This window comes from Pavona decussata, unplaced genomic scaffold, assembly GCF_977016875.1.
Source record: "Pavona decussata unplaced genomic scaffold, jaPavDecu1.1 SCAFFOLD_339, whole genome shotgun sequence".
NCBI lineage: Eukaryota > Metazoa > Cnidaria > Anthozoa > Scleractinia > Agariciidae > Pavona > Pavona decussata.
Window position 1 is genome coordinate 500,637 of NW_028145727.1, and position 21,050 is coordinate 521,686.

The following is a 21,050-nucleotide window of genomic DNA, read 5'->3' on the forward strand; positions in this document are numbered from 1 at the left end:
TATAAACATCGTTAAGTTTTTGCTCTTTAGGATGTCATCCGCCTAGACTCAAATAACATTGGTTTACTGTCTTCTGTCTCCTTCGTGACACTACCTTGTTTGAAGAGAGAGACGAGAGAAACCTCTGGGATCAGGAATACTCAAAGGGCAATAGTTACAAAACATGGCTACTGGTTTGACTCAGAAGCGATTTAAAAGATTGCAGGATGATCAACTGCGTGAACCTTTTCCGACCAGACTGATGCAGCTAGATGATAACCACTGAGAACTGAAAAAAAAAAAAGAAAAAAGAAAAAAAACAAGCCTTTTCCTTTGTATTGTAGTATAACCGTTCTGCTCCTTTAAATGTTAGTTTTGTCGTCAGTAATTGGACAATTCGTACGACTGCAAAACGTTGAAAAAAACGTTGCACTCTTCTGACTGGTGATTCCTGGCCCCTGGGTTAACGTGAACTTTGATTCAAGTTTTTAAAATTACTAATCAATAAAGATGCTCAAAAATATTTTTGTCCTTCGGTTTTAACTTATAATTTTTTTTTACCATTAGCTTCAAATTTAACGAGCAAGGTCAAAACCTCGGTTTACTTTTTAATCGGGGATTAGCGTTAATCGGCTTTCAAACAACTGGGTCCTGGGGCCCGTTTCTCGAAAGTCCCGGTAACTTACCGCGCCCAATAAGTGTCTTCAGCTTATTGCTGGGGCAAAATTTCCTCCAGGTACGCTGGAGGCGTAGTTTGTGGTTTGTACCTGTACTGATCATAAAATGTTGCTTTGATGGCTTTCATCCGCTCTCATGTTTGAAGACAGGCAGTTCGGCTAGTTTAATTTCTTGCATGTTGTTGCTGTTTAACAAGTGTATCAAGATTAGAATGATTCCATAGCTTTTGATCCTGTATGTTATTAACCAGCGATGATTTGATAATTTACTATTTCGGGGCGTACTTTCATAGCCCCTTTCATTAAATTAATAATGAGTTTATAGCAAATGAACGAAAGTTCATTTCTTAGTTCCTTAAAACTACATACCCTTTTACCTTTCAAGGAACGCCAAAATACTCTTCCTCGTTTACAGCAAGGCAACCTTTTAAAGTTCATAAATTCAATAAATCAATCTGGAGTTTAGTGGTACCGGTCTCAAAATATGACAAATTTCTACTTCGGTAAAGTCATTTGAACTGCAAATGAATGTAACTCAGAGATAACTTGTAAACTCTCCTAAATTCGTCAGATATGACTCATGTCTGAATCAGTCGCCTTCCAAAGAAAGAGGTTTGTTTTACTGATAGCTAAAAACAAACAACTCTCAGCTGAGGTTGTGAAAATTGTATAAACGTGCAAACTGAAAATTAGACAAATACATTCCATTTAGTCGTGGGTGTGTTCTCTCAGATAACGCACAGATGACGTCAAAGCGTGGAAAGAACAAAGAAGCGGCACGCGCGTTCAAATGGAGTATTTGATTACCAAAAACTTAGAAAATGTTTTCAAAAATCGTTGTATCGATGATTTGCGTGGAGATTGAGAGGTAAATTTGATTTTTATTGCGTTATTGGTGATCTTGTAAGGGAAGACTACAAGATCTTATCAGTATCTCATTGCGTCATTCGTGACCGTCTGTACTTAATACAAATCTGTATAAATATACGTGTTTCATATATTCATATTCATTTGTACTTAGTTTAGTAAGAAATTCCTCCTGGCCAATCAAAACGCGAGTTTTACACTCTCCATTGTATTATGGTTAAAACTTTAACCAGCATCAGGGCAACTGAAGAATTTGGGCACCCCCCTTCTGCATATTCGAAGGAGACACCTCATTACTCGACTTGTGGTTTTACACACGGAAACATTTTTCTCGGCTTCAAGCTGGGCTGAATGCCCATGGATTGAAGGTTTCTTGACCTTTAAAATTCTGTGGCTGGACGAAGCAGAAAGGTTAAGACTGCAAAGATGAAAAGCTAACCTCTGAATAAAGTACGTGTTTAATACTTTCGTGTAAATTAGTTCAGCTCCGACCACAACCTTCAAAAATAGAAGCTTTTGGTAAAGATATAGATACTTTTGAAAATAAACTTCAAATCTATTGTCAACGTTATTGACCAAGGCCAGGGTGAATCACATTTGCGTCATTTAGTCACGTGATCCATCGTCTCAAACAAAGCCAGCTCTACTTGCAACCTCACGCAACAGAAAAACTCTCAACAAACTGGAAAAGCGAATCCAAAAATTAGCAGGCAGTGAATCGTTTCATCTCGGCTTGTTAGAAAGGAGTGCCGATGTATTTCTTGAAGTGGGAAATGTTTGTCTACGTGCTTGCAGCACTTGTGGTTTTGATTGACACGTGCCTATTTGACTCAAATTCACTTCATGTTTGCTTACGCATGCTCGTATTTTGGTTGATTGATTACAGGATAATTGGTGATATTTTACTGCTAACACCGGCGTGGCAAAGGCAAAAAAACAAAAAAAGTAAAGCAGGCGGGGACAAACACAAGGGACCTATAAATCAAAAAGGTTAGTTTCTGATGGGCCATCATAGAAACATATCTTTGTCATATTTTCTTGCCTTCCTAAGTATACTAAAGCAAGAATGGGTAATAGGTTTTGGGTTGGTTCATATCACAACTTGTTTTCTTAGCAAGCATCCAGATGATATACTTATTTATAATTTATGTTGTGCTGAAAGGGTATTTCTGTTGAACCATCGATGTCGTGTCGTTTTGAAAATTCAAGTACTGAGACGACCGTCTTGCATAGATGTGTACGTATGAAGTCGAAGGAGGGTATTGAACCACTGCTCCATTAAACGTACTTATTTTTGCGAGTAAAGAGTAGTTATAATCCAAATTCAAAACTTTTACTTAAAATGACACTATTTGTTTTGAGAATCTTTCTCAGTGTTACTCGTTTCGGGCTGAAAAAGCACTAAATATTTTCTAATGACTAAGGGCGCATTATTTCGCACTTTGATTCTGGCTGTAGTCTTATTTCGGTCCCGGGGATGACAGAATATCGTTTCATAAAAGAACACAATTCCTTTGATTCCCATTAACTTGAGAACGCAGCTCTTCTTATTCTGAATAAACTGTATTCCTTTCATGTGTCACTCAGGGGCAGAATAAACGTAATACTATTCTGTTGATTCCGAAGAGTAGGTACCAAAAGAACAGGAATTCCTTGCATTACTATTCCCGAAAAGTCCCAAAGAACGCGCTCTGGGCTTGAATGCTCCGACCTGGCCATTTTATTTGGAAATCTACAAGGGGTTTCGCGGGTAAACCACACTGATGAGGCCTTGTTTTGGACCAGGCCTCAGTAGTCTAGCAGAATGGACGTTTACAACCCGCTATCGATCACAAATGCCAAAAATTAACGATATTATAGTAACGGAGGTTTCCTTTTCTTTTGAGTTACGAAACAAAAAAACATCCCTGTGAACTTATTGCCCGTTCATAAAATCGCGCGGGATAGATGCCATAGCAATCGCTCGGTCGAAACGTAACGACTGCGTCTGCGAATTAGTCTAATTTTGGAGATGGGTGACGCCCTTGTGGTTTTATTCAAAGCATGCGTATCGACTCGGCTCCTTGTAATCTCAATGTAGCTCTCCTCCGCTTGAGACAAAAGTCATAACGCCACTCGTGTCTTGTTTATTCATTCATTTCTTTGATTTGAGTATTGCTTAGTTTATTGAAGAACCTTTTTTTTTTGTGGGGTCATCACCCATACGCTGTTTTGGTGTTTTTTCCTGTCCGGAAACCAAAGATTGAACTGGAAGTATTCCGTCATAGTTTGTAGCCGCGAGACTTCATACTGAAGTTCAAAGTCGAGTAAAGAAAAGTTCCAAGCTTTTTAGATCAGTACAGGGTGAGTTCTTTTACTTGATTTGTGAACAGCTAGAATATAGTGGAGTTATGATATTCGCCAATCAGCAAAGCCAATAAACACAAAAACCAAGGATGGGATACAAACTGCACGTAAAATTGTTCATTATCTGATTAGACGAATGGCACGTACCCAACTTTTTAACAAAAATAACAACCATGGAAAGGAGAAGTTGATGTTCGGTTTACGTGAATTCGTGTTGACTTAGCTGACTTTGAGCTACTTTGGAATTGGGTGCCGCTTGTTTTGAATGTTTGTCGATTTGACTATGATGCGATGCGGTTTGAGCCTGTCATCCTAAGACCGGCAATAGAGAATCAGTCTTTCTTCCGGACAATGAGCTAAATTTATTTACTGAATATACATTTTCAGATCTTGTTACTAGACATTCAATAAGTTGTTTTTGAAAAAGGAAAAGATATGTTCGGACTCTATGTAGAATTCGTCGTGCTGATTAATACATATTTCAACTATGATTTTAAAGAAAAGCTAGCGAGGGAATATTCGGTTGCCATTGACTGAAGTTCGTAAAATGAGGACATTTCTTGGCCTGTAAGCTCTGGAATCAACAAGTACTGAACTGAAATATCTTTGCCCGGTACGAAAAGCGTTTTTGAAAGCCAATAACAATTTGGGAGATTAGGCATCCTTCCGGCTCTAAAACTTTCCCTCACTCAAGTATTGACGTAAAGATTCCGTAGAGGCGAAACGTGTTACTTTGAAAGAGAAACTAAAAAGTGATCTCTTCTTCGTTGTATACCACCGAAGACAAGCCGCCATAACCGCTAGTTATGTAGTATATGCCGTGAAAACCATTATACCGCGAGAACAAAATGGTCGCGCCATGGGTCATTGTGGAGAAAAACTCGGTGATATGTTTTCGTGGGATAATTTGAGCTTTATTTTTAAGTTATTGTTCTTAAACTATAAAAAGCAATCGCCGATATTTCACTAGATCCTGAGTTCTTAAGAACTGATATCCATCACTATTTTGTTCATGGAAAAGAAAGCAGCATTCCGGCGCCTTCTTGTTCCATTTCCACTTACCTGTTTCGGTATTTATGTTGAGGAATAGTTTGATTTAAGAAAAAAGACGCGACGCTCGTAAAAACACATCACACTTGGTTGAGTAAGTTTTTATTAATGTTCTATCATTAATTGCAACTGATGCTTTTATTGAACGGAAAGTAGTTTTAAAAACAGGACTGATTAAGTTTTTTCCTTCTACTGTCCGTCCACTCATGTTATTTTTGAGTCTCTTATTTCTCGTATTTTGGGTTTGCATTTTAGTGCATTTTGTATTTGGAAAAGCGTTATTACACGAGAGTGAAAGCTAACAACTTGTGGCACGCTTTAACACCTACCACATGAAAAATTCAGTTGCACACAGAAGATCCATTAGAGATTTAGAATCGCGTTTACGGCAAACGACGAACGTGAAATTCGCGTCTATATGTTTTTTTGAAAACATGAGTACAAAGAAGACAATAACGCAAAACTACTCCGGCAATTTTACCGAGAAACTAAAAATAGCGAGCGGCAAATGCAGGATAAACATGGTTACGTGTTCATTTCTGCCGTTTGCCGTGGACGTAATTCTAAATCTCTCAAATATCTGAACTACGTTTTTACACCATATCAACACAGAAGAGTATCACAGGAAAAGTCCGAAGAATGCACAGACTGAAAAACCTTGACTTTATCGTTGAATCTCCTCAAACATTTGGAGACAGAGATGGCATTTTATTGTCTACTAGACTGTATAAGTATAATTTGTATTACTATTATTAATATAGTATTATTGACTAGTAATAATCAGAGATAACGGAGTGCGTTTGATGATCTTGATCACAGGCTCTCTCTCCTTTGCCAAGTTGGTGATGATGTCATCCGCCCCTGCAAAATCTGCGGGCGATGCCAGATACACGTCCCAAGATCCATTCATTCAATCAACGTTGTCCCATAAAATCTGCCAATCTGTATTAGGAGTGCGTTCTTTCTACATCGAACGTAATTATTAGTTTAGTATTAGAATCGTACTTTGTAAGTTGTCAGATACGACCCCACAAGCTATTGCTCTAAAAATCATCGTGTATAAATAAAATTATGGTATGGTATCTGACTGGCGAAAGCTTGCCAGCGAAGCTAAGCGTACTAATTCAGCGACTTTCACCTTTCATGCTCTTATAGAGTCTTAGAGATTTGAATCAGGAGAAGGAATCTTATTTTAAATGCGACCAATTACTTTCAAACGACATCTTTTTTAGCATTGTAGGCTGCCGTGCTCTTATTCGAGTGCTGTACACGTTAGTAGCGTGCTTCCAACCTGTGACGTGGCGTTTCCGGTGGTTACTAATCCAAATAATAGTTCGGTTAGTGAGCACTACTGTGGTGGTTTTCACTGAGTTGTTTTTTGTTTCAGGATTTTGTAGAGCAAAAGTGTGGTTTCTTTTCCCTTTTATATGACGTCAGTTGCAGCAGATAAAGCTAACAAAACAATTCCATGTTTCTTTTTAGTCCCTTATCACGTTGTACAGCAAAATTAATATTAGTCTTTTGGGCGTGGATATCAAGTAGACGAGACGATTCCGCATTCTTTTCAGTTGACTCCGGGTCCTCTCGGAAACGCCGCGAAAATGTGTGAACGGTTACACGTTCATATTAAGAACTGAGGAACAGCTTTGTTTTGACAAAATATGGATGATACAAATGAGATCATGTCTGCAGTCGTCTGGCGGCACTTAATAGTGAGATTTTTTCCACAGCACTTTGTACCCAGACTAAAGCCCGACAGTAAAAGAGCGACTGTCTTTGAATTCCACCAAATGTAAATTCTCGAGTCATGCACAGGAAAGTCAGCGTTGGATATCTGAAGTTCACATTTTCTCGTTTTCTCTTCACGATAAGGATGATCTGACCCAGGGCACGCCTTAGAGTTGAATTCTGCTGTTCTGCATTTTCTCTGTCTTTTTACTCTAACTAAACTCGTCCCTAACATGAACAATGAGTTGGTCAATGATCCATGGAGGCGACGGTCATCATTCCTGTCTTCCTTTTGCGGTTTCATGACCGCGCGCAATTTAACTCTTCCTGTATGCCGGATGTCTTAATATCAAGTGTACGTATCTGACCACATTTTTGATGAGTTGGCATCAATGGCCACCGAGCGCAGTACCTTTCTGTAGTTAGCTTCAGAGTTCGATTTTCGTCTCATTGGTTTTGCAAATCGTGGATAACGGAAAAATCTTCCGTTTTGAATTTGACATTTCTAATGAATTGTTTTTAAGACTAACATACAGCGTGAAAATAACTGGACAAACTAGTGAAAAGCACTACTGAACAGATTCTATTAAAAACAAGAATTCAGTTAACAGCTGAGTCTTCAGATTTGCTGCTGACGTTGTTCTGCACGACTTTCGTTGTCTCACTTCGGCGGTCATCATTGATAACGTCGAGAAAAAAAAAAATGAAAAAAGGACAGATGACCAATCAACTTTAAATTTGAGCTGTTACGCATTCAACAGTTGACATATTTTCTATCTGACCACGATATTTTGTAATCGTCGCTTTGATAATTTTGTCAGTGGCAATCGTGGCGCTCGATTTCTTGGCTGAGTACCCACAGAGAGGCTCAACGCATCTCGCATTAGACAGCACTGCCGAGCTAGTTGAAGCAGTTTGGTTGCCAGTTAGGTTAGTGATGAAAACGTTACGGCCCGGTCCTGCCGTGTGTTATCAAGGTATAATTTTGAAAGGGAACAAGGAAACCGTGCAACTTCATTTCCAAGCTGGGTTTCCGCCCCGTCTCTCGGGTCCCGATCCATATTGGGGAGCGCTAGCGGGCTTGTTATCCGAACAGCGCGCGTCTGGTAATCATGGAGCCTTTTCACCCTTGAGTTCACAAGTTTTTGTTGTGACTGAAGGACTGCTTCAAACAAAAGATAATGAAAATTAACGTTTTCACACACGTTTTGGTTAAAAACTTGCCCGGGATTCAAAGGGATCAACATCGGGGCACAGCCGCTTTCACAAGTTCGAACCCCGCTCTACTTCCCACTCAGGAGCAGTCACTGACAAGCCTAAAGTTCTTGGAAGAAAACAAGACGACGCACTAGCTCGCTCGTAGAGATATGGCCTCTCCATTGCACAGCTTACAGGTGCGATTTCGAGTCAAAGACGATAAGATCGTTGTTGAGCTCAGGTAGTTTTAAGAGGTTTAGTGACAGTCTACAAGTCTAGACGAGATTAAAAATTGATCAGTGACCTCCCAGAGATGATTTGACGCACAAAAATACCTTGCGTAGTTGCGGGTGCTTCATGACTTCCGAGGAGTTGTCACTGTATCAAAATTGCAAACTCAAACAGCTGTTAAAAACCCCCGCGGCAGAGAGGAAGTTGGCGTTACCCTGAGATGTAGGCGATCTAGTGCTTACAAATTGGACGGAAGCATTTCTAAAGTTACAAGTCCTGTCGAAATTAACGTACCCTTTTCTGTAAATCTTGGTTTATTTACTTATTTACATGATATTTGTGGTTGTGGCTTTGAGTCAGGATGAAATCCTGCAGTGAAACAATTCAAATCTGATGCAAGTTATTACCGGTGTAAGGTCGTCCTAATTTTTAAAATTATAGTCCATGCATGAAATCCTAAAGTGTGACCATTCAAATGAAAGCTACTGAGCAGTACTTTCCTGTGGTGCTGTTTGTTATGTTGTACGAGGTGTTCTAAGTTTTGAGTCTGTGGATGAAATCCTAAAGTGTGACTATTCAAATGAAAGCTGCTGAGTAGTACTCTCCTGGGGTGCTGTTTATCCTGTAAAAGATGGTTGTAACTTTTGAGTCTGTGCATGAAACCCTAAAGTGTGACCATTCAATTGCAAAAGAAAGAAAAATACGAGCTTTCAAGCACGTGTCTAGCAGCTAATAACCCCTTGCGGGGTATCAGCTAATTTTAAATCTCGTGTCCGGGAGGGATAAAAATTTAATCCAGTGGTTAAAATAATGGATAAAATCTAGTTATCGCTTTTGCTGCCAATCCATTGCACTGGAGTAAACTGAATTATCTCCGAGGTATAAAAGACTTATCCACGGGATTAAATCATCCGCTCTTTGAACAAACGGAGCCGATGATTCTATTTGAGGTCGTAAGTCTTTTATTCTGCGAGTTCAGTCGGGTCTGGCCTCAAGTCCATGTCAAGTCGCTCCCGCATTTTTTTCGCGAAATTCGGAAGAAGAAAATTCGAGAAGGTAAAGGCGCCGCAAGAACTTTCTTTATATTTTGTGTTATTCTGTACGTTTTGGGAAATTTGACTTAGCTACGGTCAAGATCTTTTCACTACAGTGATCAACAATTTCATTCTCTTATAAGTACGTGTGCAATGGCAGTTGTCATGTCATGGCAAGGTAAAGAGAACTTGGGAACTGATCATCAGTGGAGAAGGAGATGAAAGAACATGCGATTCAACCAAAACAACTTGACGTTGCTAAATCTAGACACTGTGGGAAAATAATGTAAATGATAAATATGTAATGCATGTAACTTAACAAGTGAAGGAAAATATTTTTTTTGTTGCCCTTTGAAAATGAAACCTTTAACATTCTTGCCAAATATTTATCAAGCTAATTGTTAGAGCTCTAAACACTGTGTAAATGGCCATGAAAATCGAATAATTTATGAATATTGAAACCTGAGCTTTCTAGCTGGTTTTGGTTGAAGGGTTCGAGAACTCCCAATAGGGAAGTCAACAGGAAAAGCTAAACACAGCTTTGAAGTGGACTTTTGAGATGAAATCTTCTGCGTTCACGCCGTCTGAAGTCTGTCAAGCTCTCGCGATGCGTACCACAACCTAATTACAAAGCAACAATCAACAAAATGAGATAGATATTTCCATTATGATTGCTCAAGCTATAATTTGATCGCGCAGAACGGAGTCGGCTACAAAATATATAAAACGAGGATGCTGAAACTAAACCGACGCGTAGTGGGTGAAATCCAGCTCGCGATTCTTCAATCGAGTACAGCATCGTTTAAGCAGCTGTCATTCAAGATTAGAAATCCCTGAAGATTAAGCGGATGCTTCAACAAAAGTCGCGTTTGTAAATTAATCATCTTCGCAGGATAAACCATACGCGAAAGGCATTTCCGGTTTGAAACCGCAATGTAATTTTGGCATTGTCACTAGCTGCCTCTTGTCATAGACCGGAAACCAGTAATTTCCAGAGATAACTTGTGTGATTAATTGATATCCATTTCCGTCGTATTTATGGGGTTGATACAAAGAGAGAACTATCCCTGACACGAAACAGAATTGTTTGCTCCTCTGAAAACAATCTTTTGTGTCTTTTGTCAATAAAATTCGACACCACGCCGCAATGTCGAGTGATGCTCTTTGTCTTCATTTCCGGCCGCCAATAACCGATAACGTCATGTTTCCGTTTCCGGTTGATTTCCCGTAAGCTTTTGGTGGTACAAACACCGTCACGTGCCAAAATGTTTGTCTTTTGATTGGACTATTAACAAGTCAAAATATCGTTTGATACGGTTTTCTGTGCTTCTGGAGTTTTAAATTAGTTTAAACACACGCTGACTCGAAAATTTTTTTCAAAACAGATCCGCGCGCAATTATACAGCCATAACCCAGGTGACAAGTTCGACAATTTTCCCGCCGTGTAATTTCCGGTTGACGGTGAAGAGGTCACCGCATGATTACTCCACACCACAATAGTCGCGCATCTAACTCTGTGTTCTTTCGTTTGTTTCTTGTGGTTTCAGCTTTTGTGGGCGTAGGGCGGAAATATCAAGAGGCCCAAGCTAGCAAAGCCGGTAGAATGTATTCAGCGAGAGAGAATCACACAGCAACAGACTGCGCCGAGAAACGAACACGGTTAGACAGCCTTCCATTGAGTCACGAACCTCGCATTTGGCCCTATAGCCCAAGACCCGAAATGTACCCTTACCAGATTGACGCAAACCAGTACAACAAATCAAACTCCAGGTAAGGTTACTTTGCTGGTGAAAAGATCAGTGTGCCAACTTAAAATGCTTTGCATTGCTTTAGTGTCCTTTACTTGATCTTTTAAACTTGTAATACGTGCAACAGTAAGGTTGGTTTCGAAACCGTTAAAGCTTAAGCCGTGAAAATAATTGTTGTCATGTCAGATTTGTGGCCAAATTTAGACGGCGTTTCCGACCTCTGCTTCCGCTTCAGTGCTTTCTTTGGTTTTGCTTAAATCCGCTAAATTTGCCTCGATTTCCTCTGATATCGACTTGTTACTAAAAAGGAAGAGAAATTCCTCTGGCTTGTACAATATCACACGGAACTACCTTTTGTCTATCGCACATCTCACAATAGCACATCTTTGAGTATCACTCAGTGTATCACTACTTGTTTGCGGGGAAAATTCTATGCGTTTTAGCCTCGGAAAACCCAAGAAAACTGTTCCAACTACCAAGACAATTCACTAACTGCTTGCCAAACCCTGCACTTGTCTCTTGACGCGAATCAACTGGAAAGAGGTAAGCGAAACTGTTGCGATTGTTACCGAGTAACTGAAGATTTATTATTGCAAACATAATATTAAGTCTGGCTCAGTACTTTCTCAGACTCTGTTACTGTTTTATTTTGCATTTAACAATCCACTATAACAAACAAGTCGAGTTAATGAAACCAATATCTACTTAGTTATTATCCCGCTCAGTTTGTTATGTAAGAATAGAATTATCTGGAAACGCCTTCGGCTGTGTAAAAATACCACTGTATTGTAAAAAATGTAAATATATTGTTTCTGCTACCTCTTGCTGGCGGATTAACAAATATAAACTAAGTGGAAAACTTGTCCAAATTGCCTAAAATAACAATTTTGGTTGTAGTCTTATTCGTATTCAATGGTTGTGAAGTTGAGCAGTGAGAATTCGCAAAAAACAAATTGTTTATAATAAAAGAAGAAGAATTTTGGTTCAATTTTCGTCTGTGGCACTTTTGCCTGAAAATAAGTTCAATCCGATATTACAGTAAACAAAAAATACATATATATTCGAGTGGAGACTACGAATTTCTTGTAGAAATACGTAACAGTAGTCTGGCTAACTTTGAACTGAACATCGCTTATATTAGCCGTTGTCGGGCATTTATAGTTAAAACCAAGTAAAGTTTGTTTATGTGTAAATAGCTCCGTAGTTTTTCCTTTAAAATATGTCAAAACTCAGATGTGGCACGTGGGGGAAATTTTTTACCAAGAAATCTTGTTAGCGTTCGATTTCCAAAGAAGGAAGCAAGTTTGGAAATTAATTTGGGTGTAGTAATAGGAGTGACGTAACATTGGCGAAGAATTTGTGGAATGCAATCGGCAGACATGGGTTTGGCTAGAGATAGCAGTTTGGAGTTTGAAAACAACATGTGATCCTTCAATTCTCTGCTGTTGTTTTTTGCGATGAAATTAGCAATATGACTTTTGCTTGACAAGTGTCATTGACAAATAACCCTTGAAGCACTTAAATGCATCTTAGAAATTCTTTCATATAAAAAAGGCTTGCAAATGATTTGGGACTGCTTTTTGTCCCAGTTCATTGTTGTTTAATTACTTTCGCTTTTATACTGCACATGACAGACGACAGCAAAAACTTCATGTTTGCATTCTGTTCAGTGGTGGTACCAGTTCTTTTCTCCATTTCGCACGATTGAATTTTGTGGTGAAAAAGGGCGACATTATTGAGGTAAATCAAATTGTCCGTTTACGTGCTATGAATACTGGAATGCTGTTTTTACTTGAAGTTTGGAAAATACCAGAAGATCAGACCAATTAAAACACAAAATAAGTCGCTCCTTGGGAAGCATGGCTGAACACACGACAACTCCGTGTTTTCAGCCTTATTTAATGAAAATAAAACCAAAAGAAAGAAAAGAAAGAAAAACACATCACACGTGAAAGAAAATTGAGCACGCAATCTTCAGAATATACATTTTCGTTTTGGTCTCAAAGATTCCCAAAGGGCTAATGTTTGTGTAAAATTGAATGCTGAGCTTAGGCCAAAATAGGAAGCTTATCTCACCACAGACTTGGTTTGAGCTCGCGCCCTGGAAGCACGTACTCTTCAAATTTTAGTTCTAGTTTTACGTAACCCTATAAACCGCAACGGGAAAACCTTTTGTTTTCGCTAATTTATTATAACCTTTGAGTTCCTGTTTAGCTTCCACATTTCATCACGTCTTCAGATTTTCGGCTTCGTTGCACTTAAGTTCATTGTTAGCTCACGGCGCGAAAATAATCAGAATGGCAATTTAATTGCTTATTTTCTTTGCAGCTGGTAGACTACTAAAGGCCTCGCTGCAGGAAATATGCCAAGTCACGACTGATTTATATTAACGAGTTAGAAAAGTTAAGCTAACGTTTCTGAAATTTAGTTTGACTAATTGTAAGTGCTTAAACTCTAATACCCAATCTATTGTGTTGCTGTGAGCCGTTTCTAACATTTATTCGAGAGTGGATTTCCAATAAACCTCTTATCTTTATAAGGAATTTTTGCGTCAGAGGCTCGTGACGTATTTGTTCAAACGAGCTTTGAAGCATCATCGGCTCTTTCCAGTTTTAGTTCAGAAAGCACACGATCGTGACAACAAGTCGTATCAATCTTCTCGACTCTTAGTGACCTTCCTTGGAGGAATTTTTTATTCAGACCTAAACGGAATGTCTTCGTCCAGGTAGTAAGAGCTTGAAAGTTGTAATAATACTTAAATAGTTCCGTCCTTTTTTCGTTATCCCGGAATTCCGAAGTTGTTGTTGATCAGATTCATCTATTTTTATGAGCATGCAAAATATCAGCTTGCAGTTGTTCGTCATAGTTTTGTGGAGGCGTTGTTGGGGTGTTGTTTTTGTTTAATTCCTTCCTTTCAACAAACGATACGTGCCGTCCCTTTGCTGGTCGCTTTTTCTCATCCAATTTTTCAGATTTCAAATTTTGCAAACTGCTTTACTCAAAACCGCTCCTTGTCTATTCATCAATGAAATCCATAAAAAGCCGTAAAAAGCCGTGACTTCCGAAATATTTGTTGGCTTGAATCGTGCAAAGCATACAAACAAGGCCGGCAGGAAATGAGCTATTGAACATTTCCGGTTACACAAAAGTGCATATAAGCCCTACATCACGCTATGTATACGTGCTCGGGCATAAGTTATAACCAGTGAAGAATTCGTGTCCTTAACGCAATTATGGCTTGTGTTTTTCCCAGGTTGGATCCTACCTTGGCTTATCCCGTTCCTCTGAGGCCGAGTGTTTTCCAACACGCTCGTTTTATCGACAAGATGCAACCAGGCGCAACAAGAGTAAAACAAGAGAAATACGACATCTTCCAAGACGAGCCTTTAAAAGATGGTATGTGAACTCAAAAAGTTGTTGCATTACTCGAATTTTTTGTACTTTGTGCAGGATCAAGGATCGAAGGCTTGCTTTTTTTATGCCTGATTGAAATACAAGAAAGTTCCAAAACTGAGAAAGAGTAAGTAAAACAGCGGTAGACCATGATTAAAACCACGAACCATTTTGCTTCTAAAAAATTTGCAAACGAGTGGAAAACGCACACGAGTGGAAATTTAAAAGTCAAACGACAGTTTTTAAAATTCAGTTTCTTTGAACAATATCATTTCTGACTCAACTATCGCATCAACGGTTTACCCTTACTACAAATACCTATGATAATTATGAACGAAAGATTAACCCAACCAATACAAAACGTTATGTAGATGCCCTTTAAAACTTTCAAGAACGTTCGGCCCAGTTGAAAGCGAAGAAATTATAGCATCTTCGGGAGACACTGAAAAACAAATTGTATTGTGGGAAAGTGCTTATCTCCGGCTTTACTTCTATTTGTTTTACTACAGAATTCTATCCAAAGAATCAAAAGGATTTAATAGAACTACTTTGAAAACTATGGTTAATGCTACTAGATATCTGAGAACCACCTTGTACAGCATAATAAACAGTACCACAGAAAAGTACTGCTCAGTAGCTTTCATTTGATATTTCATCCACAGATTTAACTTAGAACCACCTTGTACAGTGTTGTAAACAGTGCCATAAGAGAATACTCGCTCAATAACTTTCATTTCAATGGTCACACTTTACTGGATTTTATCTACAGATTGAAAAGTTAGAACCGCCTCATGCAGCGCAGGAAAGTACTGCTCAGTAACTTTCATTTGAATGAAAACAATTTAAAATAGGCCGGGTTTGATCGAGACTCCAAATTAACATAATAATAATGAGTACTAGAGGAAAGTGCTGCTTACTGAGTAACTCTGATTTGAATAGTCACACTTAGTTAATCAATAAGGGTTTCATCAACTCACAAATCATCTTATGCACAATAACAAACAGTACCACATGAAGGAAGTACTCTTAAGACAGAAGTTGGCACTCCCTTCAGTGGCCTTGGCCTTCAGAAGGAAAGGTGTCAGGGCGGGCTAGCAGTGCCATTCATTTAAAGGAAATTGCGCTTTTGTCTGGAGGCTTCCATATACTGCATTGTGGTATACTTATGATGTGATTTTGTGTTCTGCAGCTGATCCCAGAAGGTGGAGCCGAGAAGACGTTAGCCGCTGGCTTCAGTGGATGTCGGAAGCATTCAACCTTAATAGTGTCCGGCCTGACAGATTCCAGATGAACGGCAAAGCGCTATGTCTGATGACCATGGATATGTTCCTGTACAGAGTCCCAGAGGGCGGAAATGTCTTGTATCAGGACTTCCAGAGAAGGCTCAGAAACGCTGTGGCTTTGCAGAATTAAGGACGTCAAGTTGTTAGCGCCTTTATTTTGGACTGACAAAAGTGAGATTTACTGGCTTGGAATAGAAGTTGGTTTTGTACTGACCTGCGCATAGCTGAGAGTGAAAGGAAAACGTCGGAGTTACAAAGTAGAAAGAGTGCGGCATCAAAACTGAGTTGAGAAAGAGTGTCGAAAACTGCAACCAAACAGGATTCGCTTCAACGCAACTAAACAATGGAACGTTGTGGCCATCTTGTTATGGCGTATTGAAAGTGACGTCTGTAATTTTCAAACCGTTATTTTCTTTTATAAAGAGTAAAACATGTTTATTTGAAAGATTCAAAATAGCAATGACAACGAACTTCTTCTCTCCGGGTTTACCGAGTTGCCTGGAACGTGATTTAAGTTAAAAGATATGTAGAAGATGTTTCTAGGCTTAGCACGATATTGCGGCATTGTAAAAAAGATTAAGTGAATAGAACAAAGTATCGTTTTGAACAACAGTGATTCATTTTTATTGTAAATATTTTATTACAGAGATGCCATACAAGCTACACGTACAGAAAAAAATGAGGTATAAATATGTTGAATTGTGACAAACATACGTAAAAGAAATCGTGTAATTGTTAAGAGATTCATGCAGCTATTGATATTGAATAGAAAAGATAATTTACATCCGGCATAACAAAAGCCTTTTGCTGGTCCGTTTCGTGAGTTTATAAGCCGAATATAAACAAGGGCCTCCGGAAGTATCCTTAATGAACTGATGTTTCAGCTTTCCCTTATAAGCCTCATAATTATGACCGAAAAACCGCCGCGATAATTCTCGGCGACTTTCGAATATCTTTCTTAATAAGCCGCCTGCCTGTTGCACGCTATAGCATGTAAACTGGCATTTGGTGAGGTCCAGACTATATTGAGCGAGTTCATTTCTTTTTTTGGTCCATACGAACAATGAAAAACAGAAAATGTCAGACGTGGCTGCATGCAAATAAAGCCGGCAGTCAACTGTCCAGATGACAAACTATGGACCGCTCCTGTAGCCTATCAGATCGCACAATTCAATTTATCTGGACCGCGCGGGATTTGAATTTCTGCCAGTTATTACTTGCAACCTCATCCTACCGGCGTTAAAGTCCAAGATGGCGGACACCATCTTCGATTTCAACCCCGAGAAGACCTAGAGACGAAGTTGCCACGTTCGGGCTTTAAGAAAGATGTTCAAGCTGAAGAATTTATCTGTGCCGAGCCCAAAAGGTCCCTATAAACTCGAATGTTGAAATTTGCAACAATCTCGTTCCAAAGCGTTTTCCCATGTAAATTGGCCTACTTATTTCCTTTGATCATCTCTTTTTGCTGCAAAGAATAGCCCTCTGGAAGTCTGTTGATTTTTGGTGTTAGACTCTGCACATCGACATTGTGCCCTGTTTTCGGTCTCCTTGGTTCACTAGCTCACCATCATCTCTGTGTTGTTTCAAGGGCCGCTTTGGTTATGAAAACAAAAAGCCTCTCAAAAAGGAATAAAAATCAACGCCCAAGAACATAAAATAAATTAAATTGCATGGAATCTGTTGAACGATCAATTAACCATAAAGAACAACAATGGAAAGGCTGAAGCCTTATGACTCGCCTCACGAAATTTGATTGTTATTGCTAGAATTAAGTTTTGTAAGTCGCGTTCGATCGACTGTCTTCCAGAAAAGGAGTAAATGGCATAGGCTCTAGATTTCTTGTTTTGGGTGTACATTTGGGATGACTTATCTGCAAGCGTTTCCTTGAACAAATTTTTCAAGAGCCGTTTTGTATTCCGGTGCCTTCAAAAAACGTCATTTGAAGGGATATTTATGGTCTTTGGATGTAGTATGGCCAACCGACTCCCATCCCCGTAATAAAATAACTTGTCGGGTCTCCTTAGCGACTAACCAACATGATCTTGGCAGTTATTGTAAGACCCTGGCTGTGCATGGTGAACTTTGTCTCAACTGAGATAATCACGTCCTTTACCAGAGACGTAAAACTAAGGACCTTGTCTCCTATCCCTGTTCAGTCTCTGTGGCCAGGTCTTGTGTCAGTAAAGGAGGCATCTGTGACTTGTACAATTTTGCATCCAAAAGCAATCCTGGTAAAGCGTTAATTTCATTAAGGGGGCACTTAACCTAAATTTGAATGAAATTTGAAGAGATTTTAAGAAGGGATGGAAGAAAGAAAATGATTTTTGAAACACTAACAGACAGTTGATACCCACGCAAGAGCACCCCAGGCTGCTAGTGGACTAACTTGGTGTCCGTCTATTAATTATTAGCTACAAATTCTAAGTTTAAAACTTCACTAAATCTTCAATATTTCATATTTTTTTAATTTTACCAATCCTTCAAGGAAAACTATCTCCTCCCAATTATACCCCAAAATCACCCAAAAATTCACAAAACACCCCACAACATAGATTCACGTTATGAGCATAGAGTTTTTGGATTGCTTGAAACGTAAACGAGATATTTCCATTAAAGCCATGTCAAGTGGCGGAAAAATGGCGTTTAGGTGAAGTCCCCCCTTAAATAGAAAATTCATTGTTTCAAATAACTGATGCACAATTATCTTATTGCATCCGAGAACATATGTAGATAAATTATCGTTATTAACGTTATGTTTTAAGCAATTTTAACACAGAAAAATGTTTGTTAGTATATGTTTACTTAAATCCAATTTTAATACAGAGTTTCAATTTTTTCCACTGTCATGATCATACATTTTCTCTTACTTTCTTTAGGAGCCGATTTTGTTCTGAAAATAAACGGCTTGTTATAAAAATTTAGAGTAGAATTAGGTTTGACCGTTTTAAAGATTTAATATGAATAGGTGCTTGTCAAGTGTCGATTGTCAGGGAAAATTCTGCACTTAATTCTGGGAAATAAATGAATCGATATACAGCCAGAATTTTAACTAACTCAGATAACATTGTTTATCAGTTAAAGTGTCCCAATTTGCAGTATTTAGTGGTTCGTATAGACTGCCATTTCAGTCTGACACTTGAATAAAGGTATTCATTCATTCATTCATTCATTCATTCATTCATTCATTCATTCATTCATTCATTCATTCATTCATTCATTCATTCATTCATTCATTCATTCATTCATTCATTCATTCATTCATCCATTCATCCATACGCTCGTTCGTTCATTCATATCACTTCCCTTCACTTCTTCACTTCACAGTTAAAAAAAGCAGTTTTAAAAGATCTTGGCCAACACCAGTTTACATATGCTGAATGCTGGCAGAGTGTGATCATTTTCATTAAACGGAATAGGAGAATCAGAGAAATGCCATTGGAAGGATAAAGAAAATACCAGAACTAGTTGGTAGGAGACCATTTGAAAATGTTTTTACTCTATTTTATAGATATTTGGTTACGTTTCTATTGAAAAGACGCAAAATAACGCCAACACCTGTGAATTAGCCTAGCCTGCCAGGTGCAAACGGAACGCTCTCACTTAAAATGAATAATTTGGCAAGACATAACAGGAAAAGGGTTTCTCTTGTCTTACTACATCACGGCCGAATTTAGGGCATCTACGTCAGTAAGCGGGCTGAAATAAAACACTGAGAATAAAGCTGTGAGGCTCATTCTTGACAAACTGGCCAAGGCACTGGCTCGGCAACCGACGCCTCTCGCATCATTTGGCATGGGTAGGAGACCTTAGCCACAGGGCGAAAATTTCACCGGTTACTCAGGGTTTTTTTTTTTTTTTTTTTTTATTTCAAACATTTTAAAGACGTTCATCCTTACCGAATCTAATACTGTTCCTTGGGTCAATGCCGCTTCGTTTGCCATGCAGCCGTGACTGGAACCAGACAAATGAACATTTGCAATCTTTTTATAATTACAAGTTCAGTCTGAACGTCGCATTAGTGACACTTTTTTTTTGACTATTTGAAACAAGAATTTTGAGCGTCTTTTTAGCATTTCATTTCATTTTAAAATGTTTATTTATATATTTCAGTATTGCAGCTGCAGGGCCCCTCCTGAAAACCACTCTGTGACGTGAACACCCTGTTGAAATATCTTTATTATATAGTTGATATTTATATTATGTCTTCAAAAATATCTAAAACAATTCAGGAACATTGGCTCACCATGCTCGGAAATCGGCTTCGGATATCCTGATTAGAGACGTCATCAGGTGAGCCCGCTCTTGAAGAGGTCAGCCATATGTAAACCGTTTCGGGTTCCCATGAGCCCTCAAGACTCAAAATTCAAGAAAATTTTCAAATTCCACCTTTTCTAAATTATTACAATACAATACAAACTTCTCTTCTCTGATAATATTGAAAAAGAAGCAATGATGTTTCACGGCAAAGTACTGAACTTACATTTAAATCGATGACGACGCTTTCAGTTGAGACTTTGTGAAATTCGTGCTTGGAAGAAATTCATCTTGAACCGTTCTGGAAACTGGAAATCTGTGTTCAACTTGCTAACAAAAAGCTGAACTTGAATGACAAAACAAAGAATACAGCCCGGGATCAACCTCGGCCATCGGACCGATTAGTAATTAAATGAAATAATTAGTAATTAAATGGAGTGAATAACGATCTTTTTATATCAATGAGTTAGGTATGTAAATTGAATTACACGTCAAGTTCGAGACCGATAACAAAAGCTCGTTAGAAAAATTTTAAACCTGTCAGCTAGTGTGGAAAATTTAACTGAGTTGCTGAATTGTGATTTTCTTCCTCAATCGACAGTTAAATGATCCTACAATCTACCATATTTCGTCCCAGAATTTTCCTGTGTATCCGATTTCTATGGTCAAAGTTGTTGGTCGGCTATCCATGCGAAGCAAGCAGCTGTTTCATGGTCAAACATCCATAGTTATTATTCAACACATTGTAACACTGCCCAAATATGGCCATGGTAGACTGAACAATTGTACGTCCGTACACAACATCGAACAACAGATATCCTGCGTAATAATCCATCAAATATTTTCGCTCGCGCGCGATTGGTCTAAACGCCTCACATGACCGAATATACCCCAGCTAAAACTAGGGAATATCCGATGATATTCCCCAAGTGATATTCCCCAATTTCAAAAACTTCAAGGCGCTTCAAATTTACAATTAAAATTAATGTCAAGATGGGGACGCGGTTTGCTTTTGTGACAGAAGGAGAGATAAACTTGCTGGTCGATAAAGCAGTGTCAGAAAACAACATACGCTCTAAACGTTTTTGACGGTAAACTGTTCTTAAACGAAATGTTCAAATACTCAAGCTCGTTGCTACATGTTGCGGAAAATATCTGAAGGATAATAACCACAATAGCCTCCATTTGGCTTTAAAAATATGCTCAGATATTTGTCCTTGGACGTTATCTGCTCCTCGAAGCTCACAGTTTTTCGGAACAGAT

General features: G+C 38.7%; 1 protein-coding gene and 1 long non-coding RNA gene across 3 annotated transcripts; one reads left to right on the forward strand and one right to left on the reverse strand.

The window, feature by feature from the left end:
* Positions 1-816: 816 nt before the first annotated feature.
* On the reverse strand, positions 817-1,928 carry LOC146453291 (uncharacterized). The gene is made up of 2 exons (XR_014859542.1): positions 1,332-1,928; positions 817-1,211 (listed from the first exon to the last, which is right to left on the reverse strand). It is a non-coding gene; the product is annotated as an uncharacterized LOC146453291 (long non-coding RNA).
* Positions 1,929-2,119: 191 nt separating this feature from the next.
* LOC146453292 (uncharacterized) lies at positions 2,120-16,276 on the forward strand. 2 transcript variants are annotated; one of them, XM_085096814.1, is made up of 4 exons: positions 2,120-2,513; positions 10,657-10,879; positions 14,111-14,253; positions 15,440-16,276. In XM_085096814.1, the coding sequence occupies exons 1-4, from the start codon at positions 2,276-2,278 to the stop codon at positions 15,661-15,663; spliced, it is 828 nt and encodes a 275-aa protein (XP_084952940.1). In that variant the 5' UTR covers positions 2,120-2,275; the 3' UTR covers positions 15,664-16,276. The 2 variants fall into 2 exon arrangements, with proteins under 2 accessions (XP_084952940.1, XP_084952941.1); XM_085096815.1 differs by lacking the exon at positions 2,120-2,513 and adding an exon at positions 10,385-10,525.
* Positions 16,277-21,050: the final 4,774 nt, after the last annotated feature.